At 42.8% G+C, this 27,059-nt stretch overlaps 1 protein-coding gene across 3 annotated transcripts in view; it reads left to right on the forward strand.

Moving 5' to 3' along the window:
• AQR (aquarius intron-binding spliceosomal factor) overlaps positions 1–27,059 on the forward strand; it is a 108,121-nt gene that overhangs the window by 46,734 nt on the left and 34,328 nt on the right. For all 3 annotated transcript variants that reach the window (XM_007069393.4, XM_027831515.3, XM_037900523.2), the window contains 7 exons: positions 1,488–1,655; positions 1,979–2,148; positions 7,179–7,420; positions 9,971–10,117; positions 10,648–10,717; positions 21,081–21,191; positions 24,757–24,866. In XM_007069393.4, coding sequence (XP_007069455.2) covers positions 1,488–1,655; positions 1,979–2,148; positions 7,179–7,420; positions 9,971–10,117; positions 10,648–10,717; positions 21,081–21,191; positions 24,757–24,866 — 1,018 coding nt within the window. The remainder of the gene's footprint in view (positions 1–1,487; positions 1,656–1,978; positions 2,149–7,178; positions 7,421–9,970; positions 10,118–10,647; positions 10,718–21,080; positions 21,192–24,756; positions 24,867–27,059) is intronic.

Genomic DNA, 27,059 nt, shown 5'->3' on the forward strand with positions numbered 1-27,059 from the left:
GCTTAGGGAATTGCACTTGAGTTGACCTTGTTGGCAAGCTGCATAGAAGCGATTATTCATATTCTGCAGTGACATTGACTGATAGTCCTTAAATTCAGTTAGAGCGAGATCTGTTAAATTATGCTAGAGTTGGATAGTGTGTTGGCTATGTAGGCTGTCACATAGCACAAATGCTAAATGCAGAACATGCAGTAAAATGGATTGAGTTTATGGCAATAGATACAACTTTTGGATTGTGATATGAGTTTAAGTCCCAGTTCAGATTCGGCTTTGTAACATATTAGCTTCTCAGTAGTATTAATAGATATTTCCGTGTTTGGTTTATTGTTGTCACATGGAAAGGATAGGTACCTTATGTACAGTACAGTAAGCCAACTACGATGGTTATACAGTTTCAGATATTTCTGATCGATGACCTGTTATTGACTATCAATGGCAGCAAGGCAGAAGATGGACTAGAGTATTGTCTGAAAAGCAGGATGTCTGATGTATGCTGGATGTCTGAGAGGTTTGTGCTAGAAACTCAGACAAGTACCCTGAATCCACACTATTTATTTAAAAAACATTCTGCAGTCCTGGTCTCTCTCTTCCCTGATGTCTCCATAGATCGGTCTTTTTTTACACTTTCTTTGCAAAATAATTCATTCTAACTGTATTGTCTAAAGCTCCCCTGTCCTGTCTTTGCTGCTTGTTTTTTTCCACTTCCATCTTGTTTGTTAAGCAGAATCTTTCCAGAAGTCATTACTTGTATTTTTTTTAATTAGATTTTTTTAAAAAAATTGTTCTCTGATTACCTGACTGTTTGGTCCAGTCTGGATTGGTTTTAGAGTATTTATTATTTGCATTACTGTAGCACAGAGGAACCTTAGTCATGGACCAAGACCCCACTATGCCAGGTGTTGAACAAACACAGAATAAAGACTGTCTGCCCCAAACAGCTTACAATCGAAGTATAAGACGAGATGCGAAATGGCTATAGAGAGGTGGGGGAGTACAAGGAAACAATACTAGTCAGCATTATAGGCAGTGGCCTTGGCATATCGGCAGTTGACAAGTGTTTTTTTTATAGGCATCATGACAAAGGAGAGTTTTGAAGGAGGAAAATTATAGAAATGTACAGTTGGAAGAGACTTAGCTAGGGAAGTTACTGAAACCCCTCTGTAGAGCACCAAATTTTCCTTACCTTTCTATAGAATTTTATTTAAAGTGTCTTACATAATTATCCCTAAATTTGGAAGTATCCTAGCCTAATTGTAGGATCAAAAACAGATTAAAAAAGACTGTTGATTTTATATCCTCTAAAAGCAGGACATAGTCCCCCAGTACAAATTATATTGACCACCAAAAGGATATGACACTTCATCTTAGCCAAAAGGTTAAAAAGAAGCTTGCCCGTTGTATACCTTTCCAATTGCTTGTTAAGGAACAAACACGGCAGTTGTTGGTGAATAAACCAAATAACTCAACTTTTTCCTGTGTTCAATCAGGTCTGCGCAAGCACGACGTTTGTTTTTTAGTTACGGTGCGTCCAACACAACCTTATGGCACAAAGTTTGATCGAAGGAGGCTTTTTGTTGAGCAAACTGGCCTGGTGTACGTCAGGGGATGTGAAATCCAGGGCATGTTGGATGATAAAGGACGTGTCATTGAAGAAGGTATGATGATGCTTTTTAAACTATATATACACCTATATAATCCTTTGGAAAAAATAATGAACCATTCTATTAGCTGGTATGAATTGGCATAGCTCCATTTGGTCTGTTTTTTTAGAACAAAATAGGCCTATTTCTGAAAATATTAGAAATGGTATGAAAGCATGCCAATAAATCATACTTGTAAATATGAGCTTCAAAGTGAATTTATCTTAATTCTGTTTCAAAAGTGATTATTTTTCTCCTAAAAAGTAGTTCTTAATCTGCTTTCAACACTGTTTTTCTTGCTTTAATCTAGTTTTGATTTGTGTTTCAAATATGAACAGGACCAGAACCCAAACCAAGACTTAAAGGAGACTCAAGAACCTTTAGAGTATTTCTGGATCCTAACCAGTATCAACAGGACATGACAAACACAATCCAAAATGGAGCAGAAGATGTCTATGAGACATTCAATATAATCATGAGGAGAAAGCCAAAAGAAAACAATTTTAAGGTAAGCTACATTATAGCTGTTCTTAGGATAATAGTTTCCGAATGTGCTGAGTTGGAAGAATTGTTGAAATATACGTACTATATGTCATTGACTGAGATTGTTTTGTGGAAAAACGCTGGCTAGAATTTATTTCCCTAAACTGTTTAATGGCAATGTTGGTGCTGGATTAAAGAGTTTTGGGTCCTGGTACACAATGGCAATTGGGACTGCTCCCTGGGGTGTGGGATGCCCTGAAGTTGCTGGGGGAAATAAGGTTCAGCCCCCCCAGAGTGGGAGGCTCCCAAGTGGGGTTGGATCCTGCCCTCGGGGGATAGGAGGCCCGAGGGTGGGGTGGTTGAGGGCAGACCCACCCAACACTCACCCCAGAGCACCTTCTGTCCTGCGGGGCTGGCCTGGCTCACCTCTCTGGCCCTGCCTCCTTCCCGTCCTTGGGTTTTTGTGTGTGTAGGTGTTTTTGTTGCTCTCCCAATCCCCTGATGGTTGGGGACCCCCTGAGGTGGGGGTCTCTGTGCAGATGCCCTGAGTGTATGTTCATTTGGGTGGGACAGTATGTTAAGTACAAAGAAAATTTTTAAAGATGCATCTTAAAAATTATAAATGCTAGGAAACTTCAGCCAACCTCTGAAATGAACCTGTACACAATTGAGAGGGTAATATTTACTGAAAGTCTGTTTATAAGTTTCAGACTACAAATATGAAGGTCACAAAAAATGGTACAGCTAGAAAACAGTACTGAGAAAAAGAGCCCTAAGTGGATACACATTTGGGATGTAAAGCAGATACCCATGGAGCTGCAGGGCTCTAATGACAACTAGTGAACGAGACCAGCTGTGCCACCCACTGCCCTTCCCACTGGTGTGGGCACCAGGCTCATCGGCAGCTGTCCCTGGTCATGCCAGTGCGTGCAAGCACCTCGCATGCTCCCGGACAGGAGACGCACACCACTGCGTGGAAGGAGTGGGCTGGGCACTGGCTTCTGCGAGCGGCTTCCCAATACGCTGCTGCTTTCACCGCTTTATATGCATGGGTATAATTGTGTATCCGCGGAGGGCTCAAATGAGAAACCACTACACATTTTGTGAGATCATTCCCTTCTGCTTTGTATACGCTCTGTATCTTAATTTCCATTGTCTATCACTCCATATACTTTATAACACTCTGATATAGTTATCTTCAACGCACCGTCAATCCATGGCACTCCTTTCACACAATGCAGTCAACCTGTGGAACTCCTTGCCAGAGGATGTTGTGAAGGCTAAGGCTATAACAGGGTTCAAGAAAGAACTAGATAAGTTCATAGAGGATAGGTCCATCAGTGGCTATTTGCCAGGATGGGCAGGGATGGTGTCCCTAGCCTCTGTTTGCCAGAAGCTGGGAATGGGCGACAGGGATGGATCACTTGATGATTACCTGTTCTGTTCATTCCCTCTGGGGCATCTGGCATTGGCCACTGTTGGAAGACAAGATACTGAGCTATATGGACCTTTGGTCTGACCCAATATGGCCGTGCTTAAGTGAGAATCATCTGTTGAGAAAAGCATTAAGCTCAGGGCCTGCTTAGTTTTGGACAAGCCAAGTATTCTTAAAGTTTAAAGCACAGTATTGATTTTCAAGCTTGTTATACTGTAAGAGCTTCTTTATCCTTCATTATGTCTCCAGTGCATATGTGCAGTGTTCCCTTTTGCTCTTTGCAGTCTTATGTCTGTCATTTGTTGTTTTGCTTTGGCCTTGAGGTAATGTTACATCACTTACATGATAAGAAATCTAAACAGATATCGCTGCTTATTGTCCCCACTTGTTGTTTCTTCCACTTTATCCATGTTTTATTCAAAGTTCAGAGATTTTTAGCATTGACTTCTTCCAAGAGCTTGAGGACCTTTTCCTGCCACTCTGTTGCCAAATAAGGATGTGTGTCTTAGGCTGCTGTTGGGAAGAGATCTTGTGGCTAAAAATGCTCAGGTTAGCCATCTTTGGCTAATCTACTCTCCGAACTAGGGAGGTGATTCCCCTGCTTACGTACAGATACCCCTGCTAGCACGGGTATAAACAGAAGTGTAGCTGCACTACCATGGATAGCGGCAGCAAAGGCATAGCTGAGCCGTGCCCAGCACAAACCTGTGATATAGCCCTTGACTTATCTCTTGTACAGATTGTCATTGTTCAGAGAATGTTAGGATAATGTAAGAGAAAGGAAACTGTTTTAAATCTTAATTTCTAGCCATTGTGCCATGAGCACAAAGTGCTGAAGAGAAACACATGTTAGTTCAGCTCTTTTCTACTTACCGTAGTTTTTGTCATTTTAAATAAAAGTCCAAATTGAGGAAAGAATTCTCGTGAGAGTGCATTTTGTAGGAGTTGACATATTGCTCAACATCTCAGCTGCTGCTGCACCAGTTAATAGTGAAGATAGCTTCCTGTTATCAATTGGATATTCAAACACCTTCAGATTTGAAAACAAACAAAAAAAACAAAACAGAACATTAAATTATGGTGTTTATGTGTATTCCACTGCCGGAGTGCGTGGTGCAAATATAAACCGAAAGGAAATTGCCATTGAATAGATATGGTAGGATTCCATTGGAAATATGTATATCCATGCATTACAAAGTTGAGTGAAATTCTAGTTTTCATAGGGGATTGTGGAATATGATCTGTGAAGCTGCTTAAGGAGGGAGGCAGAAAGATCCTGCTCTTTTTAATATGTTATGATATGGAAGAGTGCATCTGAAATGAGACAATGGCTCGTGACTCATTTTTTAAAAACTATGCTTACAGTTGCAAAGCGAAGCATGAAAGTCAGAAAATTATTAAATTAATGTTGTTTGCAGATGACTTTTTACTTAAACATTTTTTCATCGACACCAAAAAATCTTACTGGCGTCATAGCAGCAGTTAATTCCCAGATCTGCGTTGTGATGCAAATAAAGAAATAAAACAAAGTTCATTTTGATCTGTAATGGATACTTTAGTTTGGTCTGTGTTTGGCAAGGGATGGAAGTGTAATTTTTAGTTTTGTACAGGGTATTTACAACCAATGGACAGACCAAAAAAAAAAATCAACTGCACAAAGCATTACTTGTTGTTTTGCCTTAATTTCACATTTATTCAATTAAGTCAAAACACATAATTAGCTGTTAGCTTTTCATAAATTGGAGTACAGATTATCCATATCTATTGTATACTTCTCACCAGCTTCAGCCAGTTAACAGAAAGCAAGGTATTACTCTAGAATGATTAATGTTAATAATGTATCAGGCAGATAGAAGACAGCCTGATTTTACGCTAGGCCTGCAGGGGAGAGAGCAGCCAAAAAAACCTGTACAGTATAGTAAATTAAGCAAATATGACAGCAGCAGAAGTGCAAACATAATCGGATTGCTAGATATGATAGTCAGCACTTCTCGGTCAGCAGTGTTATCTTATTTGGATTATTTTACCAAGTTTTCATGCACAGACATTGTGAATAATTCATCAAAGTAATATTTAACATTAGGTCCCCCACTAATATTAGGAACATATTTCTACACTTTCCACCCAAAGACTGAAAATATAACCATTTAGAAGGATAATCTGGGATATCCCTGTGTTGTAATTAGTTGTGCTGCTTCTGAGAAATAAGATCTCGCTAAGTTCAAAATTATGCAAAACCACACAATCTATTCCTTTCTTTCCCCCATCATTAAGTATCATTATCTTCTAGATGTGACATTTATCTGCTTTTGACTCATCTCAGAAGAAGTTTGAGGAAGCATCTAAGGCATCGTGTACTGGCATCTCTGTGAAGTAATGAATATAAACTAGTCCTTAACTTTACAAGCTCTTCCGATTTCTCTTTTGAGTTGCTTGTCCTCCTGATACCGTGGGCTATTAAAGTTGAGAGAAGTGAAATAAGAATTATAAATTGACCTACTCCTAATATGCATTTAAGTTGCTTTATGAGCCAGGAAACCTGTCATTTATACCCAGAATGAAATTCCAGATGTTTCCTGCTGATTTGTGCTTCTCAATTGGCTTAAACCTCTGAGTACTTGTACCGTGTGTATTTTATGCACTCAGATGACGCTTAGGAGGGCAGACAGCTTTACGCAGCTCATCTGATTTTGCTTTTTGAGCTAAGGACTGGTTTTAGATTAATAACTTTTCAGGGACACTGGTACTAGACTGTTAAGTGAATTATGAAAAAAAATCATCCTGAGGGATCCACAGCTCCAAAACGTACAGTACTGGAACAGTGCTCAAGCACTAAATTACATCGTACCTCAGGTTAGTGGAAACACTGAATAGGAAGATCAGTAGTTTCTAAATGGAACAGTTGTTATAAAAATAACGCTATCTCAACCTTCTGTTCCCAGTTTATTCCTGGTCTGTAAACTTATATCTGAAAAGAATTTTGTATTTTTTTTGTTTGTTTCCATGTTTTTCTGCTTCTGACACTTTCCCCATCCATAAGGATTCTGGAATAAGAACTTCCTGGAAATTTCGATTATGATGTTTGAAGCAGAATAAAATACAGCATGCCCATCTGTAGATACAGAATATTTGTTTTGCAACATTGAGAAAAGAAAAGTGTCATTATTAGTAAATTCAGCATATAATGGTCAAACACACAGGATACACAGTTACAGCATCAAAGTGCCACTTTTAAAGAATCACACTTCTAACACCTCTGGCACTTCACTGATGATGATGATGATGATGATGATTGGTGGCACTGTACAGACACCATTGTGAACCAAATAATCCATTGTTTCATTTGGGCTAAATTAGCTCTCACTAATAGGATAGTTCAGTATTTAGACTGTTCTGCTTGAATATTGACATTTTGTTGAACAGGCTATGTAATGACATCAGCAGAAAATATAGCAACTGATTCAATCTAACCAAACACCTGTCCAGTGGAAAATAACTTTTTTTTCTCTGAAACACACTGGGATGCTGGAGTAGTTCAGAGAGTTAATCTTCAGTTTGTTATATTGTGATGTTAAAGGATGTCACTTTTACTGATTCATCTTCTGTTTTGTCACTCACAGGCTGTTCTGGAGACTATTAGGAATCTGATGAACACAGACTGTGTGGTTCCTGATTGGTTGCATGACATCATCCTTGGATATGGAGACCCAAGCAGTGCTCATTATTCAAAAATGCCAAATCAGATTGCGTCTCTGGATTTTAATGACACCTTCCTATCCATTGATCACTTAAAAGCCAGTTTTCCTGGATATAACATAAAAGTAACTGTTGACAATCCAGCTCTACAGAAACCCCCTTTCAGGTGATCTAAGAATCTCGGATGTACTTGGTCTCAGATAGTCTGAACAGATAATTCTCCAATTAAATCATGGTATAAGTCTAAGTCATTTCAGTTTTATTCCTAAAAAGTACTATAGTGAAGCCGGTACTGGAAAACTAAGTCAGTTTAGTTCAGTGACTCAAGTATGTTCTTTTGCCTGAGAAAATAGCTTATAAGAGCTGCTATTGTAATGTATTATTAATATGTAATATTGAAGTGGCATCCAAAGGCCAAAATTAGGATCAGGATGTTATTGTGCCACACCCTGTATAAATGTATATGAAAACATTGTCCCTGACCCAAACAATTGACAATCTATAGGGGAAAATGATATATGAAGGGCGGGGTTACAATCTGTGTGTGTGTGTGTGTGTGTGTGTGTATATATATATATATATATATATATATAGCTTTTACATTTGACATCTTTTCTGTCATAAATATAAAAAGTGTCAACTGTTCCTATCTGTCAGTCTAGCTATCATTTAATTAGATGTGTGTTTTGGCAGACATGAGTTTTGAAGGATGTAAAGTGGGGGAGAAAGACAGTATCTTATGGATCTGTAGTGGGCAATGTAGAATAAGACACCCAGACTACTTATTATCTATTTGTATTGTGGTCATGGCTGGGAGCTTCAGTCAAGGATCCAGGGCCCCATTGTGCTAGGCACTGTACACACACACAAAGATGATTCCTGGATCTTAGACCTTAGTCTAAGTATAAGGTGATGGAATAAGTTGGGGAGAAAGGGAGGTGCAATATAATAATGGGACAATATATGTGTGAGAAACTGTATACAACCAGTGGGTGAGGTGCAAGATGATATGTTCTAACACAGTGATTCTCAAACTTTTTTACTGGTGACCCCTTTCACATAGCAAGCCTCTGAGTGCGACCCCCTCTTATAAATTAAAAACACTTCTTTTTAATATATTTAACATCACTATAAATGCTGGAGGCAAAGTGGGGTTTGGGGTGGAGGCTGTTCACGACCCCCCACATAACCTCACAATCCCCTGAGGGGTCCTGACTCCCAGTTTGAGAACCCCTGTTTTAACATCTAGAAATTGCATTCTGTAGTTTCATTCGAATAAATCTCAAAATGCCATGTAATCTTTATTTTAATTTCTCTTGGGAAATGAATTGTAAGGATTTCCTGACTTTAGAGGAATAGAAGTCCATTAAAGGCTTTCAAAATGCTGCTTCATCTGTAACATCTGATGATAGATGTAGTCTCCACATAAAGAGAAGATGAGAGCACTTATTGCCTATCACGGATTTCTCCTTTGATTTACACAACGCTTGCCACAAAAAGAAGCCCTTCACCTCAATTTATTGCCCCGTTACATTGTAAAGATATTTCTTACTAATATGCTGTACAATGAAGAGGTGTCTGTCACAATACAATATTAAATGGCATTGGAGGATGCAGGAGCTCTTGTGCTAGTGTCATAAAAATAATGTAGGTGATCTGCAAAGGAGACACTACTACAAGGAGTGAGGTATCACCAATGTTTACAGAAGTCCATTGCTTCTGTCTGTAGAGTGTCTATTATTTTCTATCATTAATTTATATTGACCCGTACCTACATCTCTGCTCCCCCACTCCCTCTGTGCTATTCCATAGTATCTCACCTTAACTGTTTGTTCATATTATCTCCTTTTTCAATTCTCTACCTTCTACCCCATGTCTTATGACTAGAACACTTTCCCTGTCCTCATTTGTAAAGTACATGTTCTCTCGACCTCTGTTATTCCTTAAAACCAACCTCTTCAACCAGATCCTTTTGTGCCTCATCAATAATCCCACGTTTTCTCTCTCCCGGATTGTTGTACAATTGTCTTGTCTTGAGTAGAGCTGGCCCAAACTCCGGTTTTGGTTCAGGAGAAGTTTTGGTATTTCCAGATTTGTTTTTGGTTCAAATTTGGAACCAAAGCAAAATTACCAAAATTCCTTGGCAAACCAGAGATCCCTGAAAAATTTGGTTTTGGAAACACCAAAATACTGTGTTCCTGAGACCAACTGAATGAAATTGACATTCATGTCAATTTCCTGATTGCTACTTCCTGAATAGTAGCCATGAAATTGAAAAGAAAGTCAGTTTCATTCTGCTGGCGCTTTCAGGGCTGCTAGGCTCCCTGCTTGAACCAGAGCTTCCAGATTCCCTGCTGTGGAGCTTGGAGCCTAGAAGTTTTAGGACTGGCTCCCAGGGTCTGGGGCCATGTGGACTGCCCTGTGTTGAGGACCCCAGGGTTTTCAGACTTCTGGGGCAGCTGGCTGCACAGGTTGTCCTACTCCCAAGTGGGGAATAGACTTGGTGAAGCATTTGACTCCAACGAATCAGCATTTTCCAACCCGGTCAGTGTTGAGTTTTTGTCTTACAGGTTGTAAGATCTTTGGGAAATGGACTGGCTTATTTATGTATATAGAGTGCCATGTCATTTGATGGAGCTCTAAAAATGTATATGAAAGACTATCTGACCTACTTGTGAAGGAAATTAAGTTGAAACTTTACAAATATGTTTTACAGGATAACTTTCCCACTAAGGGGAGGAAAAGGGAGGAAACGGAAAGAGGAGGATGGGAATGAAGAAAAAGCTGAAGAAGCTAAAACCTTAATTGTGGAACCTCATGTTATTCCCAACAGGGGACCATATCCATACAATCAACCCAAACGGTAATATTGTTATAACTTTGTGCCTTTGCAAAAACATAAGTAACAGTCCAGTGTCTGGGAGACCTAACAATTTGTTGTAGTTGCAAATGAGGTTCCACATTGGTTTGGTTACACAATCAGGAATAATTTCTGCTTATAAAACAATCAGAGAATATTTATTCTATATTTATTTATTTATTTCAGTGGGTAGTAGAAGTGAGCTAGACTGAATTAAAACAGGAGTACTTGTGGCACCTTAGAGACTAACAAATCTATTAGAGCATAATTTGTTAGTCTCTAAAGTGCCACAAGTACTCCTGTTCTTTTTGCGGATACAGACTAACATGGCTGCTACTCTGAAGACTGAATTAAGGCCGCTTAATTGTGAGTGAGTGTCCACAGGAGTTTAATGCGGTTTAGCTAATCCATTTTAAATTCAGACCTTTAGTTAATTTGGATTAATTTTTTTGAATGCCCCATGTAGACAGTCCCTTTAAAAACACCTTTTTTATATTTTCTGCATTTACTGAAGCTATTTTTGTTCGTTACAGGAATACTATTCAATTTACTCATACTCAGATTGAGGCTATACGTGCAGGAATGCAACCTGGGCTGACTATGGTAAGGGCAATAATTATTAAGAGTTGTTACCATATTTCTTGTTGAAAATTATGCTGTTTAAGTTTAGGAGAGAGTCTCTGAAGAGCAGGTAACTTCCATTTTCTATGTCTACTATAATTGTGTTTTGTGTTTTCTTCCTACTAGCAGATAAAGAAAAGGAAACACCCAATAACATCCTCTCCCTTAAACAAAAAGCAAACAAACCGAAAAAACCTCTGAATAGAATTCTGTCCTGTGTTCCAGTGGTTGGTGATTCTTTCTGGATCTCTGAATTGGCATGCATGTGTGTGTTTGCGGGGGTGAGGGGGATTACTAATTTTAGAGTACAGTGATTCTGTGCTGAATTTATGACTGTTTTGGTTGTATTTACAGTAATTGCAATATCTTGGGCCTGATGCAGTACCCACTGCATGCAATGAAAGCCTTTCTGTTGACTTCAGTGAACTTCAGTCAGGCCCCTCAGGAGAATTTCAGTTCCATACTTCCAAAACTGAGGACATAATCTATAGTATTGAATTTGATTTTGCTTGAATGTAGTCATGACCAGTGAAGGGTTTACAGGAGTCACAGTTCTTAATAAGTAAATTTTCTGCTCACAAGTGTCTTTTTCACCAGCCAGCTGTTCTCTCCTTAAATTAACTACTCAGAATACCTCACTGACTCTTCTTTCTCCACACCACTGTTCAACAAGGAGATTGAGTGTCTAGACACTCAATGCTGCTTTTTGAAATTAGGCTTCATGCTACCTTTGCTTTCCTGTCCATGTCTTCTTATGTAGCACACAAACACAGAGGAAGGAAAGAAAATGGAATTTTACTTATTTATTACTCTTCTTCCAGTGCTCGCTCATGTCAATTCCATTCGAGGTGTGTGCATGCCCATGTGCACAGTCGCTGGAGTATTTTGTCTTAGCTATATCAGTAGGGTCTGCAGTGGCGCCCCCTTGAGTACCACACTCATGTGTCAGTATATCAGGCGCCCTCTCAGTTCCTTCTTACTGCCCATGGTGGTTAGTTGGAGTGCTTTTCCTTGCATAGCCATAGTTTTTCATCTTTACTGACTTTGAGCCTTAAGGCCTTGTAAATAGTTTGTTTATAGTAGTTAGTTTTAAGTAGTTGTTAAGTGTAGTTAGAAGTTTAGTCCCAGGTGGGGCATGCCCCACTTTCCCATGTTTAAGCCCTGTGTGGACTGTAACAGGCCTATGCCTATAAGTGACCCCCACAGCAGCTGCTTCAAGTATTTGGGGGAATCACATGTGAGACATAAGTGCCGTATTTGTAAAAACTTTCGGCCCCGCATGCAGAAAGAGCAAGTTATTTGTTTACAGGCTCTCCTCATGGAATCCAGCCTCCGTGCTGTCCCGCCAGGACTTGCCAAGTACCATTCCGTGTCGCCAGTGCCCAAAAAGAAGGCAAGAAACACAGCTCCCCAGCACCAAGCAAGAAGGGCCACGGGTGATCGGGCAAGGGACCCACTTTGGAGCCATGCGTTCGTGCCTCCCCAGTCGGGGCCCTTAGCCCCCTTAAAAGGTCCACCAGTGACTGCCAGGAGTGGCATGGGACCTAAACCACTGACGTCATTAACATCTTCACAAGCTCCCGCAGTGGCAAGAGAGCAGAGACCTCCGCCTGCACCACCGATGCAGCATGTGCGTCAGGTATTGGCAAAGACTCCCCACAAGGGCAAGCCAGTCGCTAAGACCCCTCTGGGAAGTGGAGCGCCACCAGTCCCCTGAGACAAAGCAGCACTCTCCACCTCCACACCGTAGATAGCTGGAGTCGCAGCCCAAATCCTCTGGGATTCGCCCTCGGTCACCGCGATCGCAGTCCCCGCCATCTCAACGCAGATCGCCTAGAGAGGGACACTGGTCTCCATACTACTGGTACTGTTCGCCCTCCTGCCAGTCATCCTCTCAGCGCAGGTCCTGGTCACCTACCCCGTGGGAGCGCTCTCCATCGTGTCTCCAGTCCCCCAGCACTGGTCCCCTCGATACCGGCACCGATCTCCTCCTTACATGGGGATGTCAGAATCACCAACAGGGGCAATTTACCTGTTTCACTCCAGGCAGTGTAAGGATTAAATCAACAGGAACTCAGCAATTCTGTCTGATGAAAGAGTAATGCAAGTAAGCATGCTCTTGTCTAACACTGTGCTTTATTAGATTTAAGCACACACACAGACATAAGCAATAGGTTTAAAACATCCCAGATGTTTACTTATATTCTGAGATGGTATTGAGTAATCAATGACAAGTCAGCGTTGGCCAAACACCTTCCTGCCATGGAGTAAAGATGTCAGGAAAACGTCTCTCCCAGGATGGCTCCCAAGGACTGCCCCCAAATACACTCTATTAACTAAGTTTTTTATAATTAACTTCTACAAAACACATAGGTCATAATGACCCTTCGTAAATCATCACTTTTCCTAACTTTCAATAAACTTTTACTATCAGAGGTGTCTAGACTCATGGCTGTCCATCCACATCTCTTCTTTCACTCTGTTTACTTTTTCTTCCCCTCCTCCCATAGTGGTTCGCAAAACTGCCAGTAGTTATGACCTTGTTTCTGAAAGCCTGTCTCCAAATTAACATTTAACTATGTGGTGTTCTATTTCATTAATTCATAGTGGCTGAGTGCACATAATATGGTTGCAATTAGCTTGATCACATTCTGGGTTATATACACCCCTCAAATCCAGGGCAACAGCCGCACTCTGGGTACTGGTCTCCAGCGACAGTCAGCAGGCAGACTCCGGCATCGACTGACCCACCCTGGTCACTGGAAGGGGATTCCTCTGGCATGGAAGTGCAGTTCAGCCCCTTGCCTAGACTCCACCGGTATGAACGGGCACGCGAGGCTGCGTCGACATTGACGGCGCTGCTTTGGCAGCACAGTGGCCAGCACAGTGACCTTATTGGAGTGCAGGAGGAGTGCTGGTCATGGCAGTGTCCCCTTTGCACCATTCATCTGCTCCTGTCTTGATGCAAGAGCTGGCGGCACCGACGGTACCAGGCTTGGTGCATGAGGCGTGTTCGTAGGTCAAGGTGGAGGAAACTGCACCCATCCGTAAGCCTCCCTCCCCCTGTGGTGCAGTCGTCATCTTCATCCCCAGACAAGGCGGTTTCAGGACCCTCGAGAGCTAGCCTCCAGATGATTTTAAAGAACAGCAGGCCCTACTTTGACGGGTGGCCAAGAACTTGGGCCTGGAGGTGGAGGAAATGGCCAAGCAGGGAGACACCTTTTTTAATGTCCTGTCAGCTCTACCCCAGCCTGTGTCGCACTACCAGTGTATGACTGTGTCCTCAGAATTGCCAAGGTCCTCTGGCAAATTCCTTCATCCGTCCCTCCCACCTTAAAAGGGCTGAAAAGAAATACTTTGTCCCAACCAAAGGGTTTGAGTACCTTTACAACCACCCTCCCCCAGGCTCGCTGGTAGTCTCTGCAGACAATGAAAAAGATAAACTAGGGTATACCAGCTCGACTTCCCAAAATAAAGCAGCCAAAAGATTGGAGCTGTTTGGGAGGAAAATTTTATTCAACTGCAAGCTTACAATCCTGGGTGGCAAGCCATCAGGCACTCCTAGAGGGATACAATTTCAATTTATGGGACTCCCTCCATAAATTCAAGGAGTCCCTCCTGCAGGGTTTGGCCCAGGATGCGAGATTGCATGGGTTAAGACACTGAGGCCACCCTTTGCTTGTTGGGCATGCATATGCCGCAGTCTGCAAGAAAGCAGTTCCGGCCGCCAAGACCTTGGCAGCCTCGTCCAGAGTCTGCAAGGAGAAGGGACAGGGATGTTAGTTTCATCCACCACTGCCCTTCCTCTTACCGCTCACTTGCGCAGCCAGGTCCGGCAAAGCACCCCGGGGGCCAAAAGCGCTCGTTTTGAGGGTGTGGTTAAGAGCGATGCCCCAATCACCTCCCAGGATCCAGCTTGTTCTTTCCTCAACTGTCTTCATCCCTACCATTCAGCCTGCTCACTGGTCACCTCTGACCGCTGGAGATAGTGGCTCAAGGCTACACCCTGCAGTTTTTGGCTGCCCTCCCTCGTTCCCTCTACCCTCTTTCCTGTCCCTCTTCAGGGACTCTTCTTATGAGCAAGTCCTCATTCAAGAGGTTGAGAATCTCCTGGACATGGGGGCGGTGGAGGAGGTCTCTTGGGACATGACAAGAAATGGATTCTAGTCCCGTTATTTCCTAATCCCAAAAGCAAAAGAGGGCCTAAGACCTATTCTGGACCTGCAATGCCTCAACAAGTCTCTCAGGAAGTTGAATTTTCGCATGGTCTCCCTGGTCTCCATCATCCACTCCCTGGATCTGGGAGACTTGTACTCTATCCTGGACTTGAAGGACGCCTATTTCCATATTCTAAGGTCACAGATGTTTCCTCCGTTTCATAGTGGGCCTGCCAGGTTTTCTTGCCCCACCTGAAGGGCAAGATGGTGCAGGTCCTCATGGACAAAACTGCTTTAATGTATTACATCAACAGGCAGGGTGGAGCGACTTCATTGGCCCTTTGCCAAGAAGCTCTCCGCCTTTGGGACTTCTGTGTGTGGCATGCCACTCATCTGGTAGCCGTGCACCTGCTCGGGACCAGGAATGTGTTAGCAGGTCGCCTCAGCAGGACCTTCTCATCTCGCCACGAATGGTCACTTCATTTGGAGGCAGTCAGTATCATCTTCCAAAAGTGGGGAACTCCCCAGGTTGACTTGATCGCGTCCTGTCAGGACAGGAAATGCCACGTGTTCTGTTCACTCTGGGGGATGGACAGTGGTTCCTTGTCAGATGCTTTCCTTCTTCCATGGTCGGGGGCCCCGATGTACGCCTTCTTGCCAGTGCTGTTGATCCAGAGAGTCCTCATGACTCAAACAGGACAGGGCGAAGGTTATCTTGATAGCTCCCGAGTGGCCTCGCCAACACTAGTTTGGCATGCTGCTAGACCTTTTGGTAACCGCTCCGCTGCGGCTACCTCTGGCTGGACCTGCTGTCCCAAGACACGTCAGTCTCCTGCACCCAAACCTCCACCAGAACGACTTACCTGGCCAAATGGAAAAGGTTCATGTGCTGGGCTTCAGAACGACGGATCCGGGCTGAGCAGGCCTCACTGAAGATCCTGGATTATGTTCTGCACCTCAAACTTCAGGGCTTGTCCCTGTCATCGATCAGGGTCCACCTGGCTGCTATTTCGGCTTTCCACCCCCCGTTCCAAGGTAGGTTGGTCTTTTCTCACAACGTGACAGCCCAGTTCTTGAAAGATCTGGACCGGCTATATCCTCACGTCCAGGATCCTGTCCCTCCTTTGGATTTGATCTCGTACCGTCAAGGCTCATGAGGCCTCCCTTCGAACCTCTTCTTCTCTCCCGGAAGGTTTCTTTCCTGGTTGCGGTTACGTCTGGCTGCAAGGTGTCTGAGATCAGGGCACTTACTTCAGAACCGCCCTATACAGTATTCTACAAAGATAAGGTCCAGCTGCGGCTGCACCTGGCGTTCCTGTCCAAGGTAGCTTCTCAGTTTCATAGTGACCAGGACATATACTTACTGGTCGTCTTCCCGAAGCCCCATAAATCCGAAGAGGAATTTGCAGTTTGCAAGCCCTGGACGTCAGGAGGGCGCTGGCCTTCTGTATCAACAGGACAAAGCCGTTTCTCAAGTCAACGCAGCTGTTGGTTGCGGTGGCAGACAGGATGAAAGGTAGCCCAGTGTCTGCTCAAAGGATTTCATCCTGGCTCACAACCTGCATCCAATACTGCTATGAACTGGTGAATTGCCTCCACCGGTGATAGTCAAGGCACACTCAACTAGAGCACAAGTGTCATCAGCGGCCTTCTTGGCTCAGGTGCCAATCCAAGAGATCTGTAGAGCTGCTAACTGGTCGTCTGTCCACACGTTTATGTCCCATTATGCACGTACCCAGCAGGTCCAGGATGATGCTGGCTTCGGCAGAGCAGTGTTGCAAACTGCAAGACTGTGAACTCCAAGCCCATCTCCATTGGCACTGCTTGCAAGTAACCTAGAATGGAATAGACACGAGGAAGCATTTGAAGAAATACCAGTTACCTACCTTCTCGTAACTTGTTCTTGGAGACATATTGCTCATGTCCATTCCATTCTAGGTGTGTGCACGTGCACGGTCATTGGAGATTTTTGCCTTAGCTGGATCCTTTGGGTCAGCAGTGGTTCCCCCTTGAGTGCTGCGCTCATGCGTCAGTATATCAGGTGCCGCCGGCCCTACTGACACATGAGCGCAGCACTCAAGGGGGCACCACTGCTGACCCTATGGAGATTTTTGCCTTAGCAGTATCCGGGGACCGTGCACGTGGGCGCGCACACACACCTAGAATGGAATGGGCATGAACAGTTACAAAAAGGTAGGTAACCGTTTTTTCTTTGAGCGATGGTCCCTATGTGTATTCCATACATGCCCACCGTGTGCCTTCCCCTGTGTATGGAGCGAGTCGGCCACTGGAACTGGTATATCATAAAATCCATAACCCTCTTGGCAGCATACCTAACAGGTGCAGAACTCCCTAGCAAGACAATCTCAACAGAGATTTTTCCACACACCATGAATGGGAGATGAATGGTTCTGTTCTGAATGATATCCTCACTCAGTGGGGAACACCATCTTGGGATCTCTTTGCCTCGCAGGAGAACAAGAAACTACCTCTGTACTACTCCAGAGCAGCTCTGGGCCACAGCTTTAAGGGTGATTGATGCCCTGCTACTATCCTGGATGGACTATCTCAGATATGCCTTCCCTCCCATTCCGCTAATACCACAAGTCCTGCCAAAGATCCCTCATGACATGGCTCAGGTCATCTTCGTCGCACTCAACTGATTGAGACAGTTCTGTTCTTTGATCGCCTGAGGATTTCAACCCATCAACATGTGATCATTTTCAGATCTGCTGACACAACGCAATGATGCAATCCTGCACACCAACCCAGGACCTTTTCAGCTTAAGGCCTGGTATTTGGATGGGCATCTGACATAGAGTGCTCATGTTCAGTGGTGGTTCAATCCAGCGTCAGCCAAAGCAGGCAAGATTCTACTGGGAGATGTCTGGCCAAATGGAAGTGTTTCTCCTTTTGGTCACGTCAGTGCCAGTTAGTTCCATAGTCTACTGGGATTCCTTGTGTTCTAGACTATCTATCTACCCATAAGACATTGGGCCTTTGTCAGTTCCTGGTGGGTCCATTTTTCATCCTCCAATTGAGGACCATGCTATCTTTATCCGTCCTACGATGACTTGATTCCCGAAGGGACTTATTAGAACTTTCCCACTAGAGATGAAACCAACACCTCAGTGGGATCTGTATTGTCCTTTCAGTTCTCACCAAACCTTCCTTCGAACCATTAGTCACATGTTCTATGTCCTATCTCTCAATGAAAGTGGGGTTCACCATCACATCAGCGAGGAGAGTAAGCGAGCTGGGAGCACTCACGGCAGATCTGCCATGAACCATCATTCATAAAGAACAGGTCTCTCTTCTCCTCTACCCAGAATTTATCCCTAAAATAATTTCAGAGTTTCACATGAATCAAACCATCTATTTATTGCTATTTTTTCCAAAACCTATAATGGGAGGTTGTTCGATGTGCGTGGTCCCTGACTAGTCCATTACCTGCCCTCCATCCCCTTTCCTGCAGATCATAATCAGATTTGTTGTGAGAAAAGGAACTGGAGATGCATCAGTCACTGCCTTTTATTCTCTTGGTTTGGAGCATGAGAACAACTGTGCCCTTGCAGACCAGCGGATACTACTTACTAAAAATCTCTGGACTCAGGTGCATGGTGCCTTTGTATGGAATACAGATAGGGACCTTACGTCTTGAAGAATCTCCAGTTACAGTTAAGTTCATTTTTATGGACTGATACTGCAGTCCTTACTCATGTGAGTAGGCCCACTGAAATCAGTGGGATTACTCAGCTGAGTAAAGGCTGTAGGATTGGTTAACAACATAGTTTGCACTAAGATGAATGATGACCCTGTGAATGATGATAAATAAACGGCTTATAGTTATATCTGCTGTTCCTGAGGGGTTCTTTTAAAATTAAAGAAAGTTTTTGGGCGACAGTAAAATTCACTAGTGATAAGTGATTAAAAATTGCTTAGTTAATAATGCTTTTTCTGGAACAAGCCCATTGATTTGAACTGCTGGCTTTTTAATAATTATAGCGTTTGGCTAAGAATACACACATTTGTGTATGGGAGTCTCCTTTCATACCAATATTCCTTACTTGTCAGCTGGAAAGATGACTAGTAAATTAAAATCTTTATTTCCATTTTGTAATATATAATCAACACATAAAATACTAGGGGGGAAAACTCTAGGTGATGTAGCTCTTTGTTTTAATCTTGTTTTTTAATCTAGTATTATGTGCTGTTAATTAATATAATTTAATCTTTGATGAATCAGTAAGAATAACTTTTCCAGTATAAGCACAATGTATTATGAAGTACCATCTGCATATTTTTATTGGAAAGCTTTTAGGGATAAATTGTAGTACCTGACAGTGTTTAGTTCCAGCAATCCATAAAGAAAAAAATAACTACTGAGAGAAATCATGTAAAGTTTTGGCTATATTTTGCTAATCACTTATTTTCCGTTTAAAAATATCTTCTCTGATTTCAGAGAGCATTCTCTTAGACATAATGGGAAAAATTACACTTAAAACGAGCATTTCGTAAATGACAGGCCTCTTGCAATTTTTACTTGCTTGAGCCCACAAGTGTGTGTGTGTGGACAGCTGTTTGAGCCTCTTTCCAGTTCACTGTACAGTGTGACCCCATATTTTCATTCCAGTTATGATAAATAAAATGAACCGCTGTAGAGTATATTGTGCTTATTTATGGTAATGAGGTGTGATCCTGTTGTCCTAACATGAGGAGTCCAAATTATATGTCCCATAGGACTGCTTGTCTGAAGGAGGCAAGTAGGACTTGGCCCATATTGGTTGAAATGTCATATGTAGGTTCTTGTGACATTTGAATTGTGTGTGTGCTGTATTTCTTAACTCTCTTCAAAATACTACAATTTGAGATTGTCCATAATATTTAGAAACCTTGCTCAAGTTGGATTTTTGCTCATATTTAAAATCTTAGGTGTAGAGAAAGTTAGTTTGCTTCAGTATATAGGAGTGAATCTGATGGCTCCAGGATGCAAATGTGAGGTGCTCAGTCTCCAAAGTAGATCTGAGTTTAACCATAGAACTCCTCCAGATTATTCTTCACATTAGCTCCCTCGGGTTCAAGGATAGCATTTGGCAGCTCTACTGAGTTTGGGTATGTAAAGTAAATTAAAATCTATTTCTGACAGACGTGAATATAAGAACCGGGGTAGACGGAGACAGATGGTTTAACTGCTTTTAAATCCATATGTTTCAAAAAGCGGTGATATTAAGGATAATGCAGTTACATCAGAGGTAACTAAATCACGTGAATAACGTGAAAATACTGTATTTATAATCATAAATAGGCAGCGTGGAGTGAAATATAATGTCTGAATTTCAAAGCCAAACTCTTAATATGAAGAATTATAACTGAGATGCAGCGTTATAATGTATTTATTATGTTAAATTCTGTGCAGTTTCTTATAAATGTATTTAATCTCAGATATATTGATAATGTCACCAGGGACAGTCTTAGATTTTGCAGGGACCTTTTGTAAACTAAAAGGGCAGGCCTCCTCAAGCTAGCGTCCAACCTATGAACCTGTCCCACTCCTCCTTTCTTATCTATGATACTTAAGCCTCTGCTCTTTCTTGTCTTTCTATATTGTCCCATATCCCATGTTTGAGGTTCCCCAGCCGCTTGTGACCACCCTACATGTATGAGGAAGTTTCAGTGACAGCCAGTGCTTAATTTGTAATGAAAGAGGTGCTGGGGCGCAAGCAATTTTTTAACATTTATAACTGATGCAGCAAGCACAGTGGTGCTGGAGCAATTAACTGCCAACCCTAAGCCCTGGCACAAAGTAAGCAGTGGTCACAGCCTACTGGTTTCAGATTGCACAGCGTGGAATCAGAGACAGCAGTTTGTCTGTATGATCAGGTATATTCCCATTGCACAGGACTCTGCATTTGCACATGGCTAAATTTTTCACTGTATCTCGTTGTATTTATATCTGGAGTCCACAGAAACAAGTTACAAATTACACACAATTGACAATGAATGGGGCAATTTAGAGTAGAATTTTGGTCATCCGCTTCCTAAGTCAATGCTTTGTCAAAATAAAGATACTTCTTGGCAAGCCATCTTGTTCTACCCAACTCATAATAATGTCGTCTTCTTCCAACTGGATAGTTGTCATATGTTACAAATTACTGCACATCTATACTTGTTCTTTTTTCATTTTGTAGGTAGTGGGCCCACCTGGTACAGGTAAAACTGATGTGGCTGTGCAGATAATATCCAATCTCTATCATAATTTCCCAGAACAGAGAACCCTGATAGTTACACATTCCAACCAGGTAAATGAACAACTTCTGTGTGACCCTTTCTTGTACTGCTCTATTTTATGTGGCTTCAATAGTACAGTTATTTCCATTGATGTGGACTTGAACAAGTTTGTGTGGAGTCTTAAACTAGATTTGGAAGTTAAGATGAAATCAAAATTTAAAACGTTCTGAAGTATGTTATCAGATGCATTTTCTGTTTAGGACATTTAAGCGATTAGGGTGGAAATCAAAAAAGTTACATATTGTTCTCCTATTAAATGTATGGGACTTTTCTGCTTCTGCTATATCTGAAATACCTATTATAGCCCCAGTCACCCTATCTGGACTACAGAATAACATCTCAATTTTACACTTACCTCTGAACTACCATCCCAGTCCAACTTCTTTTGACAAGCCAGATACTATGGGCTTTCAGATATCAGGCAGGTTGCACTAGTGTCCAGATGTCCCATTTTTATAGGGACAGTCCCCTTTTGGGGACTTTTTCTTATATAGGTGCCTATTACCCCCCACCCCCGTCCTGTTTTTTCACAGTTGCTGTCCGGTCACCCTACACTAGTGTTACTAAATTAATATAAAATTCATCTAGCTATACCAGTGCAAACCCAAATATAGACACACTTAAATCAGTTTAATCCTTATTTAAGTCAGTTTAGGTTAATTTGTGCAAAGCTAAACTCACTTAAGTGTGTGTATATTAAGGTTTGCACTGTGGGACTAGATCGGGGTCGGCAACCTATGGCACGCGTGCCAAAGACAGCACGCAAGCCAATTTTTTAATGTCACCCTGCTGCCTGCCGGGTCCCAGGCGCCAGCCCCCGCTCAGCCCACTGCCAAACCCAGGCCGGGACCCCGGAAGGCAGCAGCATGCCATTAAAAATCCTGCCTGCCCCGGCCTGCTCTTCTCCTCCCCACAGCTGCTCTGGGGAGGAGGGGGAGAAGAGGTGGGGACAGGGCCTTGGGGAAGGGGGGTGGACGCAGGGCATATTCCCTCCAGCGCTCACCGTGAGCCACTCTGGGTAGAGGGCTGGGAGCACCCCCACGACCCTAGCCCACACCCCCAGCCCTCTGCCCTGACCCCTGCACCCCCCCACAACCCCAGCCTTCACTCCAGCACCCCCTACACCCCATGCCCTGACTCCTGTGCTGTCCTCGCCCCCCCACCCAGCCCTCTGCCCTGACCCCTGCACCCCCCCCACGACCCCAACCTTTACTCCATCACCTCCCACACATACCCAGCCCCCCCACATCCCATGCCCTGACTCTTGCACCCCCCACATTTTCACCCCCACCCTGAGCACCAAATGGGAGCTCAAGCACCCCCCCGCCACATTCCTACCTGCCTCCCTCGCACCAAATGGGAGCTGCCCAGATAAGCACTCCACACCCAAACCTCCTGCCCCAACTCTGAGCCCTCTCCCTCATTCTAGCTCCTGGCCAGACCCTACACCCCAACCCCCAGCCTGCTCCTTCACCCCCAGCCTTGTGCTCAGTGCACTCCCACCCTCAGGTCAGTGCAGAGAGAGAGGAAGAGAATGGGCTAGAACCAAGGTGAAGGTAGGTACCCACTCTATGTGGGCACAGCCGGGATCCCAGACGGGCAGCGGGCTGAGCAGGGCTGGCAGCCGGGACCTTGGCTGGCAGGAGCCGGCGGACGGAGCCCCAGACCGGCAGCGGGCTGAGTGGCAGCGGGCTGAGCCGCTCAGCCCACTGCCGGTCTGGGGTCCCGGCCGCTGGCCCCACTCAGCCGGCTGCCAGTCTGGGGTTCTGGCTGCCAGCCCCTTGCCTGCCGGGGTCCTGGCCGTAGGCCCCGCTCAGCCTGCTGCTGGCCTAGGTGAACGGAACCCCAGGCTGGCAGCGGGCTGAGTGGGCCAGCGGCGTAAGATCAGCATTTTAATTTAATTTTAAATGAAGCTTCTTAAACATTTTGAAAACCTTGTTTACTTTACGTATGACAATAGTTTAGTTATATAATGTATAGACTTATAGAGAGAGACCTTATAAAAAACGTTAAAATGTATTATTGGCACGCGAAACCTTAAATTAAAGTGAATAAATGAAGACTCGGCACACCACTTCTGAAAGGTTGCCGACCCCTGGACTAGATCAGTTTAGTTACACATGTGCAACTTTTTTGATAGAATCCAGGCCTATAATGCCTGTGTCTTGTCTTCAACATACAGACCAGACACAACACCTCCCTACATCCACTGTCTCATCACAGCCATAGAGACCTAATTACCTTTCCTATCATTATTTAGTCAAGAAATCTAGTTGTCTCCCTTATCTGTTCACCTTCCAGATGTGATCAGGAAAACCTACCACTATAGCAGTCCAGAGATGCACCTTTAACTCATCCACCGTGCGTGTGTGTGTCTGTCTGTCTATATATATAGAGAGAGAGAGAGAGGGAGAGTTATTGATCACTGGCCGTAGACTACACCATACACCCTTGCATTTCTTACCATTTTTTTAGTCAGAAAGTGTCCTTAGGCCCTGCTTAGCAGCCTCCTCTCACTTCAGGCAGTGTAAACCTGCCAATTCTGCTTGCCCCTTTGCTCAGATCAGTCATTAGGCCATGTAACATTATCATCATCTGGGGGAGTTCAGCCACTCTTAGTACATACGTCCCAACCTCTCTAAATAACTTTCTCCACATCCCACCTCACTCCTCTACTGGCATTCTGATTGGCACAACAAGAGAGCAAGCACTTCTGTATCTTCCACCAAAACAAATATAAGCAGTCATGCAGTTGACCCACAGCTCTCCCCACCCTTCTGTGGATTGGCTACAATCTGGAATAGGGGTATCCAGGCTGTGTTGGTACAGTGGCTTCTGTCTGAGTCTGAAGCAGTCCTGCTTTTGATGAAGCAAAGGGTGATGGGAGAGCTAATCCTTAGGGAGTTCATTACCTGCATATAGGCTAGTGTTTGCAAACTTCTATACACAGGGATTCCTTTTAGTCATCAGTGAAATGAAGCCATACCTGAGGTGAAAGCCTATAAGCAGCACTACTCCATAACTGTTTAAGACAGAATGTGAAGTATATCCTATCCAGTTGAAACTACAGGGGAATGTTAGGAAGGCAGAATTGAATTATGCAGTTGTAACGTAGCCAGGACATCTGCCAGGATTAGATAAAGTTTTTCCGGATTATTTGATACAATTCATGTACATAAATGGTAAATGGACAAAATTCGGTTTGGGTGTCATTACTTCATGATTTGTTGCTTTCATAGCAAAAAATAATTGGATGCTAAGAAGTCTAGTACTTGAAACGGTTTTGTAAACGGATAGCCAGTATTTTTAAGCAGAGCCTTGAAGTAGAGGTGAATGCTGTTTTGTTTTAACTGTGTATCTATAGCATATAAAGGCAGCAGTATCAGTAGACTGACTTCTTTTCCTCCCCAAGATTAAGAGCTCTAATTTAAGTGTTGCCTTCATGTTTGCATGTTTCAGTTCTTACCAAATTAGGCATCCTTTACTAGCATGCTCAATAGTAAATCTTCAGTTTTCCCTGCAAGAGCCTCTGAATGTCTAAAAACTGCCTTTTCCCCTGTCCTTGTCAATCTCTAGGCCTTGAACCAGCTGTTTGAGAAAATCATGGCATTAGACATTGATGAGCGCCACCTCCTGCGTCTCGGTCATGGAGAGGAGGAACTGGAGACAGAGAAAGATTTCAGCAGGTGAGCTGATGGGCAAGAGGAAGGTGCTAATGATAAGCTAATTTGTGTAAACATGGCAAGTGTATGTTTAAACTCCTACTTTCATGGGTAATAAACAATGGGCAGTTTCTTAGACTCATGCTTCCTTTCCCATAAAATTATGTCCTAACTTAGTATTACTACAACTGTAACTTAGGTTATGTCTGCACTGCAGTTACACATCTTTGACATGGTCGGGCTTGCAGGGCTTGGGCTCGGGCTGGAGCCTGGGCTCTAGGATCTGTGAGGTGGGATGGTCCCAGAGCTCAGGCTGCAGCCAGAGCCCAAACGTCTACATTGCAGCTAAACAACCCCTTTGCCCAAGCCCAGGCCAGTTGTGGGTTTTTAATTGCAGTGTAGACATACCCTTAGAGCCCTGAATATAGGGCTTTTATTTTCAGTATAGCTTAAGTTAGCTAATTCTTTTTTTTCCAGTTTTGTAGCTAATTCTGTTAAAAACGGTACTTTTCTATTTTTATACATATCAAGGCAATTGTGTATTCACGTATCTTTCATCTAGATGTTTGAACTTGTAAATATATTTTAAGCATGTACACATTTTATGGAGTTTTTATTTAATGAAATGCAAATTGAAGGCTAAAACAATGCACCCTTTGCAATTTCAAATCTCTTTGCAGCTATTCATGTTGTTTTGATTTGCAATATGCTGAATATTGCATATTATAGAATGGCTGAAATTTTAAACTCAGATCCCTTCTGCTTGTAATTATTTTACAGAATTGCTTGCAATTTTTAAAGCATTTTTTAACATCCATTGAAACTAAAGGGCTTATACTGTAATGGTGAATAATACATTTTGAAGAATGTGTCCGTGATTAACAATTATACATATTTCATAAAGTTTTCCATTCTTCATCTTAACTTTTGTACAGATGTAGGCCCTGTTCTTGTAAATATTCACATGCTTAATTTTACATGTGTGAGTAGTCCCACTGACTTCACTGGGGCTACACATGTTAGTAAATGTTTGTAGAATCAGAGGCTTGCATTGGAAAATAATTGAACTGAACAAGTACTGGATTATTTTGACAATATATTGATTTACCTCATCCAGCTTGTGTTTCTCATATCCTGAGACCAACATGGCTACAGTAACACTTCAAACAAATATTAACACCCAGTTATTTACACAATGCATTAACATTTCCCCCTACAAAATGATCCAAGACTGTTGACCTTCAGGTCTTTCTACAAAGCTACAGCTCTATGCCTAGGCTTTTGTGGGAGAAAACAGTATGCTGAGTAATGCTGTTTGGGGCAGGAGAGAGGGATTTGGGGTGGTTGGTATTTTTCTCTGACTGATTACTTTCTGGTGTTCGGGTTGTTTCTGGGTTTATTCTTCATACCAGTACAATTGTCTTTTTAACATATGAAAGGTGGTTATAGCCCCATGTGAATGCTATTTACATATTAATTAAACAAAACTAGACACATGAATTGTGACATGAATTGTGATGAATCAGAACATTTTTCTTTTTAGTGAGAAATCTGGTTGTGGCCACTTGTAACTCTGGAGGCTGGATTTTGTATTTCACTCCAGAAAGCATATTTGATTATGGCTACTGGAAAAGTAATTTCGTTGCTTCAGTTGTAAAATAATGCTCTTTTCAGTTCTGTAACTTAAGGTATTCAAATTTCCAGCTTCAGCTACCCTGTTTTTTGATAAAATAGAAATAATCATGAGTCCTAGGAGGTTCCATTGTTAGTCATTATGAGAAAAACTTGCATTTATAAATGTTTTGTTAGGAGTTTCTATTGTCTTTCAAAATTAGCCTTTTCTCACATTCAGAAATCTTTTAAAAGCACACGTATCGAAAACTCATTAAGCTCAGTAACACATTTTTGTTTTGACCTTTAGGGGGTGTTTTCAATATAACTGAATGGGAGGGGAAAGAGTTTAAAATAGTGTCACATACTGTTGCCACACCTGATTTCCTATACCATTTGTTATGGTTTTAGTCACATTTTCTCATTTTGTTTAATTTTTTCTCTCCCATTGTTGTGTGAAAGACTTAAACAAACTGGGAAAACTGTGCAAAGGAAACAATTCTGGGTCTGAATGGGGTAAAATGAACACTTTGAGCACAGACAGAAGGTATCCCCTTTACCGCCGCCCGTGGGTCCAATTACCTGTCTAGGGTGCGGCCATCAGAG

Source organism: Chelonia mydas, chromosome 6, assembly GCF_015237465.2.
Source record: "Chelonia mydas isolate rCheMyd1 chromosome 6, rCheMyd1.pri.v2, whole genome shotgun sequence".
Lineage (NCBI taxonomy): Eukaryota > Metazoa > Chordata > Testudines > Cheloniidae > Chelonia > Chelonia mydas.